This window comes from Perca fluviatilis, chromosome 5 (assembly GCF_010015445.1).
Source record: "Perca fluviatilis chromosome 5, GENO_Pfluv_1.0, whole genome shotgun sequence".
Lineage (NCBI taxonomy): Eukaryota > Metazoa > Chordata > Actinopteri > Perciformes > Percidae > Perca > Perca fluviatilis.
In genome coordinates, this window is record NC_053116.1 from 26,579,619 (window position 1) to 26,598,494 (window position 18,876).

Below are 18,876 nucleotides of genomic sequence, written 5' to 3' on the forward strand. Positions count from 1 at the left end.
TCTAAATACAGTTATGAACCTGAAAATGAGCATGAGCACTTTAAAATAAAAGTAAAATGCTTAATTGCTGGACTGGAAAATGCTAAAATGTTTAAAAAGTCCACCTTCATTCAAAGATGTAATTTGCTTATGGTTTCTTCGTTTAGATGTTTTAGCTTCACTGTGCAGAATGATGCATGTGCACAGTTTGACACTATAGGCTGTTTTCACATTAATCTGCTGATTCATCACTGTCATTAACCAGCTCGAAAATAAGGGAGACCACACAGAACAGCTTGATTTTCGACCTCACTGAGAGAGAGAGAGCGCTCTGCCTTTTTATTACCACGAGTTTACAGACACGTCTCTGCTGGTTGAGTATCACCTGAGCCAATAAACTAGAGACACACCCACCAAACGAGAGAAAACATATCTCAAACATAGACTTAAGATTTACAGTCTATTAGGCTCTCTCTCTCTCTCTCTCTCTCTCTCTCTCTCTCTCTCATGGGGGTCGAAAATCAAGGCTTGCCCTAGAGGCCTGGAGAACTTCCCTTGTGTAATCTGGATGCAGTATTTTTTTGTTGTTGCATTTGTTTTCGGGGATTGTGTGCTTTTCTTTTTGCATCGTTTCTGTTTTTGCAGCGCGTTTGTGTATTTGGTTGTGTTGTGTGTATTTGCAGCGCGTTTGCTAAATGCTGCGCATGTGTTGTCAAATTAATGAAGATGTTTTCTTAATTTGCTTGTGTTTTGTGTTTCATTAAGTTGCAGTGTGTTTGCCCCTGTTGGCCACCGTAGAAATGTATGTGCACAAGCACTGACAAAGTATTTTGTAATCATCATCTGCACAAAAGATATTTATAAAAAAAAAGAGCTTTCTAATGACTTTCTAAAAATATAGATAAATGTCCAAGTATAGGCTACTGCTCTTATTTTGAAAGCGAAGAACAGAGTCCGGAAGTGAAATTATTTTGGAGTCTGGAAAGCCAACTTTTTCACACACACACACACACACACACACACACACACACACACACACACACACACACACACACACACACACACACACACACACACACACACACACACACACACACACACTCCTTGCTCCGCCTCATTTTAAAGATGTGTAACTTTTCACCAATGATTCACTCTCTTGAAGTCGACCTTCCTTCGTGACCGTAAACAAAAAAAACTGACCTCAGATCAGCTTCAGCTTTGAGCCTGCCAGCTGAGTCTCCTCAGTGTCCTGAACACAGCACACTGATCAACTCATCGCCTGCACGCAGGTGAGCAAACTGTACTGATTTCAAACTGATAACCCGGATTATCTGTAGAGTGCCTGTTTATTCCTAAATTAAATTAGATTATTTTCTATTTTGGCGGATAATGCGCCAGTATATTTGTAGATTATTAGGTCTACTGTAGCCCATCTCTTAATTGTAGCTATTCTTGTTCAGCTAATCAACTTATAGTAACCTTATTGTGCTGCTAATATTAGTGTAGTAATGCTAATATTTGGTATATTCTAAAACAGTCATTACTGAAATTGTTGTGTCTTGTAAATTATAGTGTGGTCTAGACCTACTCTATCTGTAAAGTGTCCTGAGATAACTCTTGTTGATTTTATGCTATAAATAAAACTGAATTGAATTGAATTGAATATCTGAGTTACTTATTGAGAATAATGATGGCTCAGGTGATCCCTAGTCTTATAGTCTATGCAAAATTCAGGCTGTCTTATCATATTTTGCTTGTCTTTGAATCTGTGCTTATTCAGATCATTCGAGTCATTCAAAAACTTGTGCTTTTTCAATGAAAAGTCATATTTCTAAAGAGGACCAGTTGTAAACTCAATAGTGAGAATTGTGGGATAGGCAAAATTATTATTGTTCTTTTCTGTCAGAGTTTAAAATCTCCTGCCCGCTCTGAGGAATAAACCTTGGAAGGTTTTCCTTGAGTGTTGTGGGCAAAGATGAATTTAGAAGATTAAACAACGTAAAATATAGAATTGTGCATGGTCATTATAACCTGCAGATATGGTCTCTTTGTATGTCTCTGTGTCCATATTTATACAAATACAAATAGCTGTATTGTCATTGTACATGCACAACAAGATTCAGTGTGCCAAGCTATAGGAGGAATAAAATGTAAGTGTAAGATTATTAAATAAATATCAGTAAAAATGATAATAGGCATGGAAAGGAAATATAAATAGGCCTAAATAATAAAATGTTAGGTCATAGATTATTTAATCTTGATTTCAATCTCTTCAGGAGTTGGTCACTTATCCAAACATCAACAAAAAAAACCAACTCAGAACGCTTTGCATGTGTTGGCTATGTATTGCATTTTCTGTTCACATTGTTGATTCAAATAATGTAAGTCGATCAACAATATGTCAATCACATGTTTTCGTCTTGTATATATTATTGTGGGGAAACTGCCATAAACATGGGTGCAACTTGGTTAAAATGAACAATTTCAAATAATATAAATGTTGCACTGCAGACTGTGATGCCTTAATTAATGGGGTATTTTTTTAGTGAACAGACAGAAGTTAGCGATAACATGTAGTTTGGATAACAATGGGGAAAATAAATAGTTGAAGCTCAGTTTATGACTTGAGTAATAAAGTGTTAAAAAGGGTCCAAGTGGGTCTAAAGTCTGTTTTAGATCATACTTTTGTCCCCAGGGGTTAAGATGCTTGTATTTGTTTTTAATTTGCTACTTGGACATTAACTTCTCCAGATAGTTATGAACCTCCTAATGTTACTAGTAATGAGTGATCTTTTCTTGCTTTGTGTGATTTTTCAGTAGATGCACAGCAAATTTGGGTATTACATCTTAAATTACTGGGGCATCATGCAATTTGATAGAGAAGTTATTGGCTTAAATGCTACATTTGGCTCCTCCGTCGTCTGTATGCCTACATAAACAGGCTTTCCTGATGGAAAAATAAACTGGAATAATTACGAGTTTTGTTTAATTTCTGTGTGTGCATGTGTATGTGAGACCTTTGTCATCCCCTATTTTTTGACAGATACGAGAATGACACAACAATATTTACCATGTAAATGTGTTACCTGATGCAGTCTCCGCACGCACGCACGCACACACACACACACACACACACACACACACACACACACTGAGTCTGGGCTCACGAGAAGATCTTATCTGTGAAATGAGAAAAGGTTAAAGTAATAAATGTTCACCACCACAGTTGCATTCTGCACAGCTGCTGACCTCATGCCTCTCAACATCTCCTCTCACAGGTCTGTCAAACACCGATGCTGGATCAGCAGGAGTGGAATGGATAATGGCCATGGCACACTGTAATGTGAGTGCATTTCAGTATTGTGCTTTTGGTTTTGGTTTTCTATTTAGGCCATGTGACAGGGGATCCGCCTGCAGCCCAGTTTAAACTCAATTTTCAAGAAAAGGATGTTTGTTTAACAAATGTCTGTGAGCAAATTAGTGATACATCCAGGAGGTCTGGGGTGAATGGGGTTGTTTGTGTTGTAATTTTCCCAACATGATTTCATATCTCCACAGCCCAAAACAAATTCCTTCATACATTAAATATATCAAACGGATGATCTCTAACAGTGGACTCTTTCCAAAAGGATTGTAATTACTCAGTGATCATGCAATATGAGGCAAAGTTACTCAGATCCTCGTGTTTTTTTATCTTCAGGCTGAATATTCTTCCCTTTTGGTGCCGCTGTTTGTGTGCTACCAGTTTATGGAGACCGTTTTGTCTCAAAATAAAAGTAAATGACTAAGTAGCAGTCAGTTATTTTTTATTTTGAGACAAATGGAGTGCATTTGATTTTTCTTACAGCATGTCACACTAGTTCAATCAAGTTGAAACTAAACCCGCTATATCTGAAATCACATCTTTTCGTCTAAGTTTTGGTTTTCAGTCCGCAGGAGGTAAAGAGATTCCCGCATTGTGCTTTTCACAAAGATAAAAATCTGAAAACACCAGACTCAGGTTGTGAAAGTCGTTCAAGGAAAACTGATATTAATCCTGCTAGATAGAGGAATAACAAGCCTGTGTCTGTCCCACTCCTCATATGATCGCTGTAATGCACAATAGGGTTGTTTGCCAACCAAAACAGGGGAAAGAAGAAATATTTTGAGTAATGCTGATGTTGAATGGTGCAAGTTAATGAAAGTTTTTAAACACAAATTATTCATGTTTTATGTATCTCCATTTAGACATATGATGGCAAAGTGAAGTCTTCTTTCTTTTGCTGACATGTTTTGTGTTCTTTCTTTTGCTGACATGTTTTGTGTTTATTTATGGCATCAGGAGGATTATGTCATATCTTGCGAGTGCGATAAAACGTGCTCACGAGTAAATTATATCATTTCACACGCGCAGATATTACTCTTCGTGCACCAATTCAACAATCAAGAGTTGTACAGGCAGCTGAGAGCGTGAAACAAAACATAGGGAGAGGGAAAGAATGGCACCAGCGTGTATTAAACAAAGCATCACGTGCACAGAGCAGCCTCCACGCGCCCATGAGTGTCTGCTTTGCGAGCGCTGGAGGGCATACGCGCTCTCGCAGGTAAACTCTTCTCTCGAAGTTGATTTCTGCTCGCACGAATGAAACTGACTTTTGACATTTTGGGTCGGAAACCAAGGAGGCACTGACCCTCCTATGATTGGTCACTTTCAAGGCGATCCCACCCACGGACCTACTTAGTTTGTGCACTCTCGCGTGTATGCCCTCCAGCGCTCGCAAAGCAGACACTCATGGGCGCGTGGTGGCTGCTCTGTGCACATGATGCTAAGTTTAATACACACAGGTGCCATTCTTTCCCTCTCCCTATGTTTTGTTTCGCTCGCAGCTGCTTGTACAACTCTTGATTGTTGAATTGGTGCGCAAAGAGTAATATCTGCACGTGTGAAATTATATAATTTGCTCGTGAGCAGGTTTTATCGCGCTCGCGAGATATGACATAAACCTGACGCCATATTTATTTGTCCTCCAGCTGCGGTCCCCATCCTCCTCTCCTCGTGATGATGTCAACCTGGGACCTTCAGCAAACCCAAAGTCAGTAATCTCTGCTCTCACTGACCAGCATGTAGCTCTCTTTATATTCATCAATACAGCTATATATAACATATGTATTATAATATATAGAGCAAAAATAAACTGGTACTGTATTTGTTAAAAGTGTATATTCAGTGTTCTGGATCAGGTATTTTCACAAAATATTGAAAATCTCAAATATATATATATATTGTATTCTGTATTTTATGTATGAAAAGGCCAATTTTGAGTGAAGGGTCGATTTGAACAAAGCATTGATTTTTTTTTTTGCTGGTTGCTTTTCTACCATTTGTAAGCTATTACAAATAAAGTGCTTTAGAGGTTATTATGTAATTTTGTCCACCATTTAATAGATAACTCTCGGTCTTGTTTCAGTGCCAGGCCAACTGACTTTGACTTCTTGGCTGTCATTGGCAAGGGGACCTTTGGAAAGGTAATACTGAAACAATTACTTATTTATCTATCTATCTCTTTATTGTTGAATATATCAGCAGTTTCCTTATTGCAACTCATTCAGGTCACATACTCACCCGCAGTGAAAGTGGTTTAAACTAGTCTCTGTGAGACCAGGTAATGACATCAAATGATAGACCCGGATCAGAGAGAGAGAGAGAGAGAGAGAATGAGAGAGAGAGAGAAAAAGAAAGAGAGAGAGCTGTCTGACACTGCAGACAGGGTCACTAGGGAGTCTACCTGCTGATTACTGTCTGATCAAAATGTGCTGCCAATTTCATGAATCATTAACTTTACAGTCTACTAAGGCATGTTAAGGTTACCTGAACATTATCAGTGGAACAGCAAAACACTAAGAAATAAGACAGAACCAGAGACGTGTTTTATATAAAGAATACAATCAACTTTGAATGCAACTTTGTCAGCAGGTTTGTATTTCTCCATAAAAATCAAGTAAATAATGTTTTTGTTGGCCTCAGGTCGATCTACACCCTACTCAGATTTCTCAGTGTCATCTGTTTCCACAGATCACATATCTGTGTTATGTTCTCAGAGGGGTTTGATGTAATGTTGTGACAGCGCTGTGTCGAGATGGTGGCGCAGTCTGTTTACCAAACAAACCACTGACAATCAAACCTTCGTGCAGGTCCTGCTTGCCAAGCTCAAAGCCGACAACAAATTCTACGCCGTCAAAGTGCTGCAGAAGAAAGTCATCCTGAAGAACAAAGAGGTGGGCTCTGCTATCTCAGTATTAAAGTAGCTTGTCCAGCTGATCCTTTCTGGCTTCATCATTTCTTTCTACAAAGTCCTTTATGAACCCAGCCTCCACACTAATACAAACCAAACCTCCCCAAAGCTCTAACACTTGAAACCTCCATCTTAAAAATCATAAAGGAGAGGTTTCATTTTCAGAGGCACTCTGTTTTTCATTTAAATTCCCTCAGAGCAAATTATGTTGAAAAATTACGACCAGGAAATCAAAATAGATAAATGTAGATTGAATTTCACAGTACTCTGATGTGCTGCAGGCTAAAGTAAATAAGGGTGGAAAATAGCTCAATGAGCCAAGAGGAAAATGTTATTAGTAAACAGTGTTTTCACCCAGCAACATGATCTGAATCTTATCTAATCTACAGCTTGTTCTGTACAAAGGGCAGATTTTCACCAACTCCCAGAAAACAACCTGAGCCACTTCTGTGTTTGTCTGATCAAACACACTTGTCCTTCTTTCATTTGTTTGCTACTACTGAAGTGAAGTTTTAAGATATTAAACGGCAATCTTTTTGTGTGCTCATTACATCTTTAATGTAGATACTGCCAGTCAAGAAATCTTGTCATTCTCTGTTTTTGAGCATCTGCTGTATAATTCTTGGTAACACTTTACAATAAGGTACACAAACAAATAGGTAGTTATAGAGTAGTTACCCTTTTTCAGAAGGGTAACAAATGGTTAGTTACCCTTTTTCAAAAGGGTAGTTACCCTTTTTGAAAAGGGTAGTTACCCTTTTTCAGAAGGGTAGTTAACCTTTTTCAGAAGGGTAACAATGGTTAGTTACCCTTTTTCAAATGGGTAGTTACCCTTTTTCAGAAGGGTAACGAATGGTTAGTTACCCTTTTTCAAAAGGGTAGTTACCCTTTTTCAGAAGGGTAACGAATGGTTAGTTACCCTTTTTCAAATGGGTAGTTACCCTTTTTCAGAAGGGTAGTTACCCTTTTTGAGAAGGGTAGTTACCCTTTTTCAGAAGGGTAGTTACCCTTTTTCAGAAGGGTAGCTTCTGGGGAGTTTACTCCCCGGAGTCCTTATGTTTTTTCCCCCAGCGTATTTCTTTGGAGAACGTTGGCACCAAGATCCTGGTTGCAGCTGTCGCCGTGGTCCTGCTGCACTCCCTGCTAAGCTCTGCGGTGCCCTGCAGTGTCATGCTGCGTCCTGCTGAACCCTGCTGCTTCCTGCTACGTCCATCCATGCTCTGCTGGGCCACGCTACATCCTGTAACGCCCTGCAGCGCCCTGATATGACATGAACTACTACGACTACCATTTGAAGTCACTGTTCCATTATTAATGTGACTATTATCGCCACTGTTCATCACATCCCCAACCGGCCCGTCAGACACCGCCTACCAAGAGCCTGGGTCTGTCCGAGGTTTCTTCCCAAGAGGGAGTTTTTCCTCGCCACTGTCGCACTGGTCGCACTGCTTGCTCTTGAGGGAATTACTGCAATTGTTGGGGCTTTGTAAATTATAGAGTGTGGTCTCGACCTACTCTATCTGTAAAGTGTCTCGAGATAACTCGTGTTATGATTTGATACTATAAATAAAATTGAATTGAATTGAATTGAATAGTTACCCTTTTTGAAAAGGGTAGTTACCTTTTTTCAGAAGGGTAGTTACCCTTTTTGAGAAGGGTAGTTAAAAAGGGTAACTACCCTTTTCAAAAAGGGTAACTACCCTAACTACCCTTTTCAAAAAGGGTAACTACCCTTCTGAAAAAGGATAACTATCCTTTTCAAAAAGGGTAACTAACCATTCGTTACCCTTCTCAAAAAGGGTAACTACCCTTTTCAAAAAGGGTAACTACCCTTTCAAAAACAGTAACTAATCATTAACTACCTATTTTTTTGTGTACCTTATTGTAAAGTGTTACCGTGGGATTTTGATTTGATGTTGTCATCGGCGTCTCACTCTGGTGTCTTCTCTCTTCAGCAAAAGAACATTATGGCAGAAAGAAATGTGCTGCTGAAGAGTCTCAAGCATCCCTTTCTGGTTCGGCTCCACTACTCCTTCCAGACCCCGGAGAAGCTCTACTTCGTCCTCGACTATGTGAATGGGGGAGAGGTATGTGTCTTAAACTAAATAAGTACATACATGAACATGGAATACTTTATTTTCATTGGACATGGTCAGAAATGGACTTTGGTATGGAGTAAATATCAGTTTCCAAAATAAAACACACAAACAAAATGTAATGTGGTGTTTTAGCACTAGTCACCAATTTACATTTTCAGATTGTAGATGTTTCCTATAATGAAGGTCAACACCTAGTATACTTTTATAATATGTGATGTTCTGGTTTATGACACAAACTGCTTTGACTGTGCATAGATCAATTAGTGGCATCCTGCTAGACAAGACAGTCTTTATGCTAAGCTAGGCTAACCATCTGTTAGCTGCAGCTTAATATTTAGCATACATACATGAGAGTGGTATCAATCTTCTCATCTAGCTCTAGACCAGTGCATTTGCAACTATTGCTTTGATATGTTAAAAATACTACACATAACATCTTCAGTCTTCTAAAATAAATTCCCGTGCAAACAGTTTTAAAACTATGAATAGTATTTTATTTTATTTATCCTGCCAGGGTTGTATAAGTTTTTAAGGCTATTATAAAAAAAAATCCACACTTTGAATTAAACTGGAGTAAGACCTGGTTTTACATCAAATCATCTAATGCCTGTACATTTTGTTTACTTGTTGTTCAGCTGGGACACGGCAGGCTGCACTGTAATAATGTCCTAATAAGTAATCCTTTATTTACACATATCAAATAAAATCAGACACAACTCACTGGCGTGCAGTCAGCAGCCTCGATTTCAAACACACAAACTTTGCTGTGCTTCTGTGCGGAGGGCCAAGCATGTTACCCCAGAGCCTGGTTGAAAGTATTTTATTTTTTATTTTAATTTCTCCCACCATCCTCTCCATGCTCTGTCCATCTATCCTCCCATTATTCTCTCTCTCTTTCTGTAGCTGTTCTTCCACCTGCAAAGAGAGAGGTGTTTCTCCGAGCCCAGAGCGAGGTTCTACTCAGCTGAGGTAGCGAGTGCCATCGGCTATCTTCATTCTCTCAACATCGTTTACAGGTCAGAACCGACAGACATTTATTAAAATACTCTTATGGGTTGGCCCGATTGATTATATTTTACATCCAAACCGTAGTGGCTTTAAGGTTAAATACTGTAAAACACAAACCAGTCAATTCGCAGATTATCTATTTTTACTTTCTATCATGATAATCTGCGTTCTTGTCTGTTGCAGAGATCTGAAGCCAGAGAATATTCTCTTAGACTCTCAGGTGAGTCCAATTTGATTTGTTTCTGTAAACTTCAACTCCTCCATATTTTTTTAGCTTTATTGCAGTCATTGTAAATATATTTCTTTTACTGAAATGTAAATATAAGTTCCTGCTTGTGGTTTGTTGTGTGCAGGGCCATGTGGTGCTGACAGATTTTGGGCTGTGCAAAGAAGGTGTAGAGCCGGAGGGAACCACCTCGACTTTCTGTGGGACTCCAGAAGTGAGTAAAAAACTGTACATATAAACGGGAAAAGGACGTTTGATGAGTTATCTATCCTACTGTGTCATACATGGTTACGTTTTAGAGGTGTAGAGGGCTGACAATTACATCAATATATATAATATATAACATATAATATAAAAGCCACTTGTAGAAAGAGAAATAGCCCATACCCTCTTTTTCTATCTGTCTGCAGTACTTGGCTCCAGAGGTTCTTCGTAAGGAAGCCTATGACAGGACAGTGGACTGGTGGTGTCTGGGAGCAGTGACCTATGAGATGATCTACAGTCTGGTATGTGTGTTTGTGTGGCTGATTTGCACGTTATTCCTTTTGGAAGCATCTTTGTGTTGACTACAATACAGTATATATTGTGTGCAAGGAGGGTGGTGCTAAAAAAAAACTCATGGAGTGTCCAAACTAGAACAGGTTCAGCCTCTGGGGAACATGAACATGCTCAGTACATTTCGTGGCAATGTGCGCGTCAGATTTTGATATTTTTCATGTACAAGTAGGCCTGGCTGCGCTAGAGAAAAGGCTGAGCATCTCTAAAATATTAGGCTTTATCCTCTTGGGACCTCAAATATATACAGAAACTTTTCATAGAAAATTGGCCCCGTTGTAGCCATGCAAGCAGGTCAGTCGGAGACTGAACTATTGAATGGATTGCCATGAAATTGGGTTCACACATTCATGTTCCCCTCAGAATGAATTGTAATCACTTGGTGATCCTTAAACATTTCCTCTAGCGCCACCATCAGGTCAAAATTGTTATTTATACAAAATGTATCAGATTTCCATCAGCTGTACTTTTGTGTTTGGTAATGAGCAAATGTTATCATGCTAACACTAAATTAGGATGGCGAATAGGGGTGTGCAAAAAAATCGATTCACATTCGTATCGCAATTCAAGCTCTACCGATTCAAAATCGATTCATAGCATCATCAGATTCATCATTTTATAACCTCGAAGGGAAGACGGAACTCGATAGGAATCATGCTATTGGCAGGCTTTGCAAAGCAAAAGTTAAGTATTTTGGAAACACCACAAACTTGAGAACTCACGTGGTACGCAATGGCCCAGAGATTAGCATTAAAGACGTGGACGAACAACGACCTAAAGTACTCTTTTAATGCTCTAAACTCCCACCGATCTCTGAACAAAAAGCTCTTTTTATTTATTTTATACTTGAAATAAATGTATTTGAAAGCTGGCCAAAGCTTGGCACTTTGCAGTTTTTAGTTGCAAAAGTTTTTGTTTTTGTATGAAGACATATAAAGTAATATCAAACTTACATTTCATTTGTTGTGTTTCTTTTCTTTTAAATGGTATGTCTACTGCAATCACATGGGAAAAGTAACTACATTTACATACTGAAATTGATTTTTAATCAAGAATCATTTTTTTAATTGAAAATTGATTTAGAATCGCATTTTGAGCCTAAAAATCGGTATTGAATCGAATCGTGACATTTTCTGAATCGTGCACCCCTAATGGCAAACATGGTAAATATGACCTGCTAAATATCAGCATGTTAGCATACTGATGTTGACATTTAGCTCAATGTACTGCAGCCATAACTACGTACAGTCTTACAGAGCCGCTAGCTTGTCTGAAGACTCTTGATTACACACATAGAATATATAATTTATAAATTTGTAAATATGTAAAACAACTTTCCTTCTTCATCTGTTTTACACTCAGGTCGTAAAGACACACACATCTAAAATGCAACCTGTTAGTTATAAGTTGTAGTTAACACTAGGGAGTCATGGTCTTAAGGAATACAAATGGTTTAATTTTATACTCATGATGTTTGTACCCATCCCTCTGCTTCAGCCTCCTTTCTACAGCCGTGATGTCGGTGAAATGTATGATGGGATCCTCCACAAGCCCCTGCCACTGCCCCCAGGAAAGTCTGATGCCGTCTGCTCTCTGCTGGTGGGTCTTCTGCAGAAGGACCAGCACAGACGTCTTGGGGCCATCGCCGACTTTGTGAGTGTGTCTTTCAACCGTTGCTACACGTTAAAACAGATGGTTTGCCAGACAAGAAATAAGCCTAGTCTTAGACAAAGGATGATGGCATTAAATGTTGCTTTAGTCAAGGACTAGGCTCATTCCATGTTTAGGAAACTAGCCTGGAACAGTATAAGACCTCTTTAAAGGGGTTTGGACTTTTCTGAGAACAGATCTGCACCCAGTCCCTCTGAGAAAATTTACCAAGATGACATCACTGCCATACTTTCTTTCCCATGGTTTAAAACAGCATAATCACTGTACAAATCTCCATTGGAGTGCCTGTTTGTTCTCATAAATGAGTCTGAATTTTTAATAGGAGGAATGGAAAAATGCCAGTTTTACTATATACAGCACATGTATAACTTTTCTTTCTTTAATTCATAGTTAGAAATAAAGAACCACATCTTTTTCTCTCCAATCAACTGGGACGACCTTGACCACAAGAGAATCACTCCTCCTTACAACCCGAATGTGGTGAGTTGTTTCCGGCTGTGAACTGTGACTGCTCGTGTCTTTACATATTAAGTCTGTTTTGCCCGCTGTGTGTGCCTGCCTAGAAAAATAATCATTTACCTACCCTTGAGTTTTTTTCACCTACAACACAACCAGTGACATCAGTCAACAAAACCCCCTTGTATCATTTTCTAAATCTCAGTCCCTTTACATATGTTCTTATTTGTATCCTCTCTTTCAGATAAACAGGTGACAAAGGTTCACCAGTTCAACCTCTTTGTAAGGCTTTATATTATTTACTCACATTTTAATCCAAGCAAATTTCTTTGACTTTTGGACTCTCGTTCGTTCGTTTTTTTTTTTTTTTTTTTTTTAAATCATCTGAAATCGTCCCTCACCTCTTATGATGTTTGTCATAAAGGCCCAATAGAGGCATGGTTACGGTTTGAACATCCTCTGCAGTGCTTTGCCTTCATTTATCTTTCAATAGCATTGTTTGATATTTTGTAGCTGGAAATCTTTTCTTTGTCGTTCAGCGATTAGTGGTTACTAATCATCACTGCATAATGTAAACTAGAAAATTTATTTTCTTTGTTATTTCTTTTAGAAAACATAAGAAACATCACTTATATGAGAATTCTTCTTGGGGGTGATCTTTATGATTTGTGTTTATAGAGCAACTGGCTCTAGGTTTAGTCACTGTTATTCATAGTACCATGGCAACAGAAAAGATTTGTTCCTGATTGGCTGACAAGTTTCTATTAATAGAAAATAAAAAACCTGCCAGCTGAAACTTTACCTCCACCTCATCCATTATTTCATATATAAGGACAACTTGTCGCACATTATCACTTAGCCTACATAGATTGTTTCATCTTTCAGAGAGGCCCAGCTGACACTCAGCATATTGATCCAGAGTTCACCAGAGAAATGGTTCCTAACTCGGTGAGTCGGACCCCGGAGCTGAACACCAGCAGCAGCTCCAACAACGCCTTCAATGGGTTCTCCTTCGTTGCCACCGAGGACAGCTTTCTGTGAGGCAGGAGTTAACTGTTCAAATGTTTAAACAGGGTGATTGATTTTATGGCGTGATGACACCTTTTTGAATCTCATGAAAATAAGTGCTCCTCATGTAACATTGCAGAAATTCCATGTGGTACCTATCCTGTTTGACTACTGCAGGGATTCCCTCTTGAGGGTGTAGCAGAGAAAGAGCCCACCTGCAATGGAGACATTTAATGTTAACATATAAAACATTTTTTTTGCCTGGAAGTCCCAGGTCTGTTCTTAGAGAGATAGCGAAGTTTAACATGAACGTGTTACCAAATATACAGGACTTGCAAGAAGTAGGAGCATCTTTAAGATGCAGTGCAAATTATTTTTATTCCATTCATTTGCAATGGAACTAATAGTGTGTTTAACAATTATTTTATACACAGACATTATCATATCATGTTGGTCCAGCCAGACTTAGGGCTCTATTTTCCTAAAATAGGGTGCAGATGCAAACACAAGCAAAATCTCCAGGCGCAAACAAAAATGGGCTTGACCAGAAAATCTTTTGCAATTTTGGTGACCACAGGCATTGGTGCAAACCAGGTGTAACCAGACAGCTGATGTGTAATGGTGCAGCTGATGGAATATCAATGCGGCTGGTTCAAGTTGTGCAAACAATTAATACAGGCTTATAAATAAAATATTTACACTCTGCTCCTCTGCATGTTCCAACCGCCTCATTTATGTATTTTCAGTCAAATAAAGTCTTTAAACAGGAAAATAACATAATAAAAAGGAAAATATGAATAATGAATGAAGTCATTCCTGTGTAAACACACAGCCCCTCTCCCAAATCAGAGACTGTAGATGAAACACACATATCATTCCTGCTGCTGTGTGCTGATTACTGAAGTGTTTAATCAACTACATGGCTTCCATTCTACTTTAGGAGACTGGGAACCACAAGTAACTCTGCATTCTGGGAGCGCAGTGCAGAGGGGCAATAGGGTAATATGAGCTCTTTGGGCTATAACAGTGCCTGACTATTAAGAGCTTTGTAGGTCAGGTGAAGGATTTTATATTCAATTCTGGATTTTACAGGGAGCCAGTGCAGAGAAGCTCTTACTGGAGAAATATGATCTCTTTTTCTAGTTCTTGTCAGTACACGCGCTGCAGCATTCTGGATCAGCTTGAGGACTTATTTAAGCAACCTAATAATAAGGAATTACAACAGTCCAGCCTAGTTTTTGAAATATTAAGCAGGTAAAAAAGGCACTCCTCGAAAGTTTGTTTTATGTGGGCATTAAATAATATATGCTCCAAGCAAGAGAGAGCAGAAGAGAGAGAGAGAGAGAAGCCATCACTAAATACTAAGCTAAAGTAGCTAACAGAACTAATAGTCAATAATTACACCTGGTCTGAAACAGAATCTCTCAGTCCTTACAATAGTGGTCTTGTTTGTTTATGGCAACTATGTCAACGTGGCAAAATTAATTTGCAGATAATGCACCGACGATGGAAAATCCTTCATGTAGCACCTTTTTAAAATGTCAGTCAACTACACCGCAGTGTGCACAGTATGGTTTATTCTATGGACTGTGGTTTTCTGTTTTGTAACTGGGAAACTGGGAAAATATTATTTTAGCCTATAGATAGTGGACGGTGATATAAGTTGTGTTTTGTTTCATAATACATGTCAATGTTATATTGAAAATACTGTATGTAACATATGTAAATATACAGTAGCAGCTTTGCAATATATACTGTAGTAATGTGATTATATCAATGTAAACCATAAAATGCCTCTCTGCCTTGGAAATGAAGTTGGTGATTGATGGTGCTTGGCATTTGCAGTAATGAGTGATACACTTGTACATCTGATATCCTTGCATTTTATTTTTATTATCTCATTTATATACTTAAAGTCTTGTTTGTATATCTGATATTAAAGATGCTCTTCTCTACCAATTTCTGAAAATAGTATGCTCCTATTGATATTCTTAAAAAAACTAAATATGCCAACCAGGAAATACAGCTTTAATATTTTCTTCTACATGGTCTAAAGTCACTCAGACTAATGCTGCTCTGGCACTCCTTGTTCCCCATTTGTAAGCCTGCATGCCGAGCTGTTGGTCCCTGACTGATTCTATAAACAGAGGCTGATGGGTGTGTGTGTGTGTGTGTGTGTGTGTGTGTGCGTGTGCGTGTGCGTGCGTGCGTGTGTGTACATAGAAACAGTGTTAATAATTCAAACATCCGTCAAAACATTTACATGTTCTTTTGGATGAGCCATTAAATATGTTTGCATAACAGAAACAATGTTTTTGGTTATTAACTAATCAGTGCAGTTTAGTAACTTTACAAGTTATCAAAAATCCTTTCACCTTAGTGATGACCTGAGCGAACATTGCTGAAATTAGTGTCTATCCTTCCTTCCTTGTTAAGTGAGTCCTTAATGTTTTATTTTCTTATAAAAAGTGGAAAAACTGCCCACGTATAGTAGAAATATTTCAACCTGAAAATCAACTTGTTTTAAGAATTTTCTAAAAATCTACTTTTCTTTAACCAATCTCTTTATTGTTTCAATATAGACATCATTTCTAGAACTTTTTTTCATATTAAATAAAGGACTGAATATTGTTATTGCACTACAAAACCAGGTTTATACGACTTTATTACAGACAGAAATGTTTTTTTATAAGATTGAAGTTTGCTGATCCAAAAGCCCAGCAGTATAACGTTCAACCAACTCCAATAATGCTGCTCACACATTACTGTAATGCATCAGTGATAATAACGATTAGTAAGCACAATGAGTACTTCAACTTGTCTTTAATTTAGCTGATAATACGATTGTACTTTAACTTATGTAAGATTTTGAATACAGGATTTTTACTTGAAATGGAGTATCTTTACCATGTTACATACTCAGATCTGAGTACTTCTTCCACACCTTATTGAAAGCACTTCCACCTTTTTTACTTTCAAATAAGTGTTCAGATTTTTCTGTACTTCATTAAATTATTGCAACTCTGTTGGCAACCACCTCAGCTCCTCTTACTACCCTTAAAGCTGTGGTCTTCAAACCATGACATACTCATAGTTCAGTATACAGTGTTTGTTTGTTTTATTGTGTTTGTGTTCTCAAGAGTGTTGCCAACTGTGAGTCTCCGTGAACGATGCCAACAGAGCCTAGTGGGATTGCTGAATCCAAAACACAAATCCACGATTCCACACTCAGCAGGTAACAGAGTTGTTAATTTATGTACAAGAGAGCAGCAGCTCAACACTTAGATGCACAGGTGTGTGTTTTTAGCTGCATCATATTTTGGTATGAGTGATAATGTAGACTTAATCTGTGTGCATGTGTTACACATACTGTGCATGCAGTTAATGTGTTTATTTCATAATTTGTATATGTTTCTGTTCTATTTGAAAACACTTCTGCATCATTTCAGGTATATTACATTGTACCTTAATTTAAAAGCACACCTCTTATTTTTGTTAAACTGTATAACCATCACTAATAAATGGTAAATGATATTTTCTTACTTTACATACTTACTTTAAGTATTATTGAAGGCTATAATTGATGTTGTTTCAATAGTTTATTGATGCACACATCATGAGACATTTTTTTATTATATTAAGTATCAGAATCAGAATACTTTATTGATCCCCTCAGGGAAATTATTTAAGTATGATAACCACATTATTTGTAAACCTTTAAGAAGTTGTTTGTAAACCATCAATAAACATTATTTGGATGGCTATTATCTGTGCACAAATAGTTAAATAATCATCTCTTTTATAAATCACCAAAATTAATGTAAATTGATGCATTACAAACCACTTATTAATCAATAATTAATTATTCTATCATGCATCAGTTGCAACTTTATAATAGCCATCAAAATAATGTTTATAGATGGTTTACAATACAATTATTAACCACAGACAAAGTATTATCTATAAATCTATAAACAAATTATTTTATATTACACTAAACTAATGATAAAATACAACATCAATTATAACATTACTAATAAGAAAACAAAAATCATGATTTCATAGTTTATTAACAGTAAAATAACTAACTAAAGTTGAATTAACTATCAATTTACCACTTATTGATGATGGTTATTATAAAGTGTTACCACTCAAAGTCCTTTTAGCTCAAAACTGTTCCATCATACAAACACACTGACTTTTTTACACTTCAGCTCTGCAAATCATGCTATTAATGCCGTCATCTGATTAATGTTTACCCAATCTGATTAATCAGCAAAGAACACATTTATGAAAGCACCAACACTTCAAAGTCACATTAAACCAACTATCACATATTTTATGAGATAACATAGCTGAATGCTTCTGTGTAAAAAAAATGATCAAAAGTTAACATTATGTTATCCATAACAACACCACAACTAGGCCCTCAAACATGATTGATGTGAACCAACAATGTTTTTGTATATGGTAGTAGAAGGTAAGAAAAAAGACAAATTGTGATAAAGAAGATATCCTGTATGTTGTAATATATACAGGATTATGTTATTTTTTCCTGTAGTTATTCTCCACTATGTTGTGTTTGTGTGATAAAATCCCCAAACAATGGTAAGTTTATATAGCAACACAAAAAAAGTGATTTCCAAGAAGAAATAAACAAAAGTTTTGAAAATATATCATAAACCAATGGCATCAACAAAGAAGGTAATGATCGGAAAAGAGGCAATTAAGAGAAAAATAAAAAAATAAAAAATTGGAAGATATTTAATATAAACTTCTTTTATTATGGCTGTTTTGTTTCTGTCGTTGTATTGTATCTGCTTTTATCCATTTTCTTTGTTTTATCTCTGCACGAGACTCCTTCATTTCAATTTTACAGAATGAACAACAGGTCAATTATTAATCATAACAGAAAAACTGGTTCAACAGTAGGAAGAAAATAGACAGGTGAAGAGTTATATTACTGTACAACTGCCCCACTTAGTGGTCAAAATGAGAAACACAACACATGACGTGATTGATTCATTGATGAAATCGAAAGCTTAAAAATATAAACAGAAGTCAAGGCTGCGTAATACACACATACACTAGTGTGTGTAACAGATATAGTTTCCCACATTTTCATTACCATTAGCTAGCTAGCTACGTGTGCAACATGATTTTACTAGATTTGGATAAAGAACACATTTAATGTGATACACATTACCTTATGTCAGAATTAACAAAACCCATTTTAAAAATGTTATTTTCTCGCACATGGGTTGGAATGGCCATAATGTGTTGGAAACACTGGTAACTGTGAGGAACCAACAGTAACTTAGCTAAGTAAGTAGCTAGCTAGTTACTTCTATAGCTACTCTATGGGCAAAGTAGCTAGCTAGGTTGTAGAAGCCTGTAATGTTCCAACTTAGCTAGCTAGCTAGCTAGCTAGGTTCCCTCCTTGACCTCATAAATTATAATACAAATAACAGTGCCCTTTGGCAGAATATTTGGGAAGACAAATCAGAAATGAAGCTGAAGTAAATAAAATTAAGATGGATTAGATGAAAACTTTTGTGATTCGTAGCCTAACGTTAGCAGAATAGGCTAACTTTGCTAGCCA

General features: G+C 37.3%; 1 protein-coding gene across 2 annotated transcripts; it reads left to right on the plus strand.

The window, feature by feature from the left end:
• Nucleotides 1-1,059: 1,059 nt before the first annotated feature.
• sgk2a (serum/glucocorticoid regulated kinase 2a) lies at nucleotides 1,060-15,233 on the plus strand. Of its 2 annotated transcripts, XM_039801522.1 has the most exons (14): nucleotides 1,060-1,268; nucleotides 3,258-3,322; nucleotides 4,990-5,051; nucleotides 5,427-5,484; nucleotides 6,151-6,234; nucleotides 8,207-8,338; nucleotides 9,254-9,366; nucleotides 9,542-9,578; nucleotides 9,712-9,798; nucleotides 9,995-10,090; nucleotides 11,637-11,792; nucleotides 12,201-12,290; nucleotides 12,511-12,548; nucleotides 13,152-13,290. In XM_039801522.1, the coding sequence occupies exons 2-13, from the start codon at nucleotides 3,302-3,304 to the stop codon at nucleotides 12,520-12,522; spliced, it is 948 nt and encodes a 315-aa protein (XP_039657456.1). In that variant the 5' UTR covers nucleotides 1,060-1,268; nucleotides 3,258-3,301; the 3' UTR covers nucleotides 12,523-12,548; nucleotides 13,152-13,290. The 2 variants fall into 2 exon arrangements, with proteins under 2 accessions (XP_039657456.1, XP_039657455.1); XM_039801521.1 differs by lacking the exon at nucleotides 12,511-12,548 and having other exon boundaries at nucleotides 1,062-1,268; nucleotides 13,152-15,233.
• The last annotated feature ends 3,643 nt before the right edge of the window (nucleotides 15,234-18,876 follow it).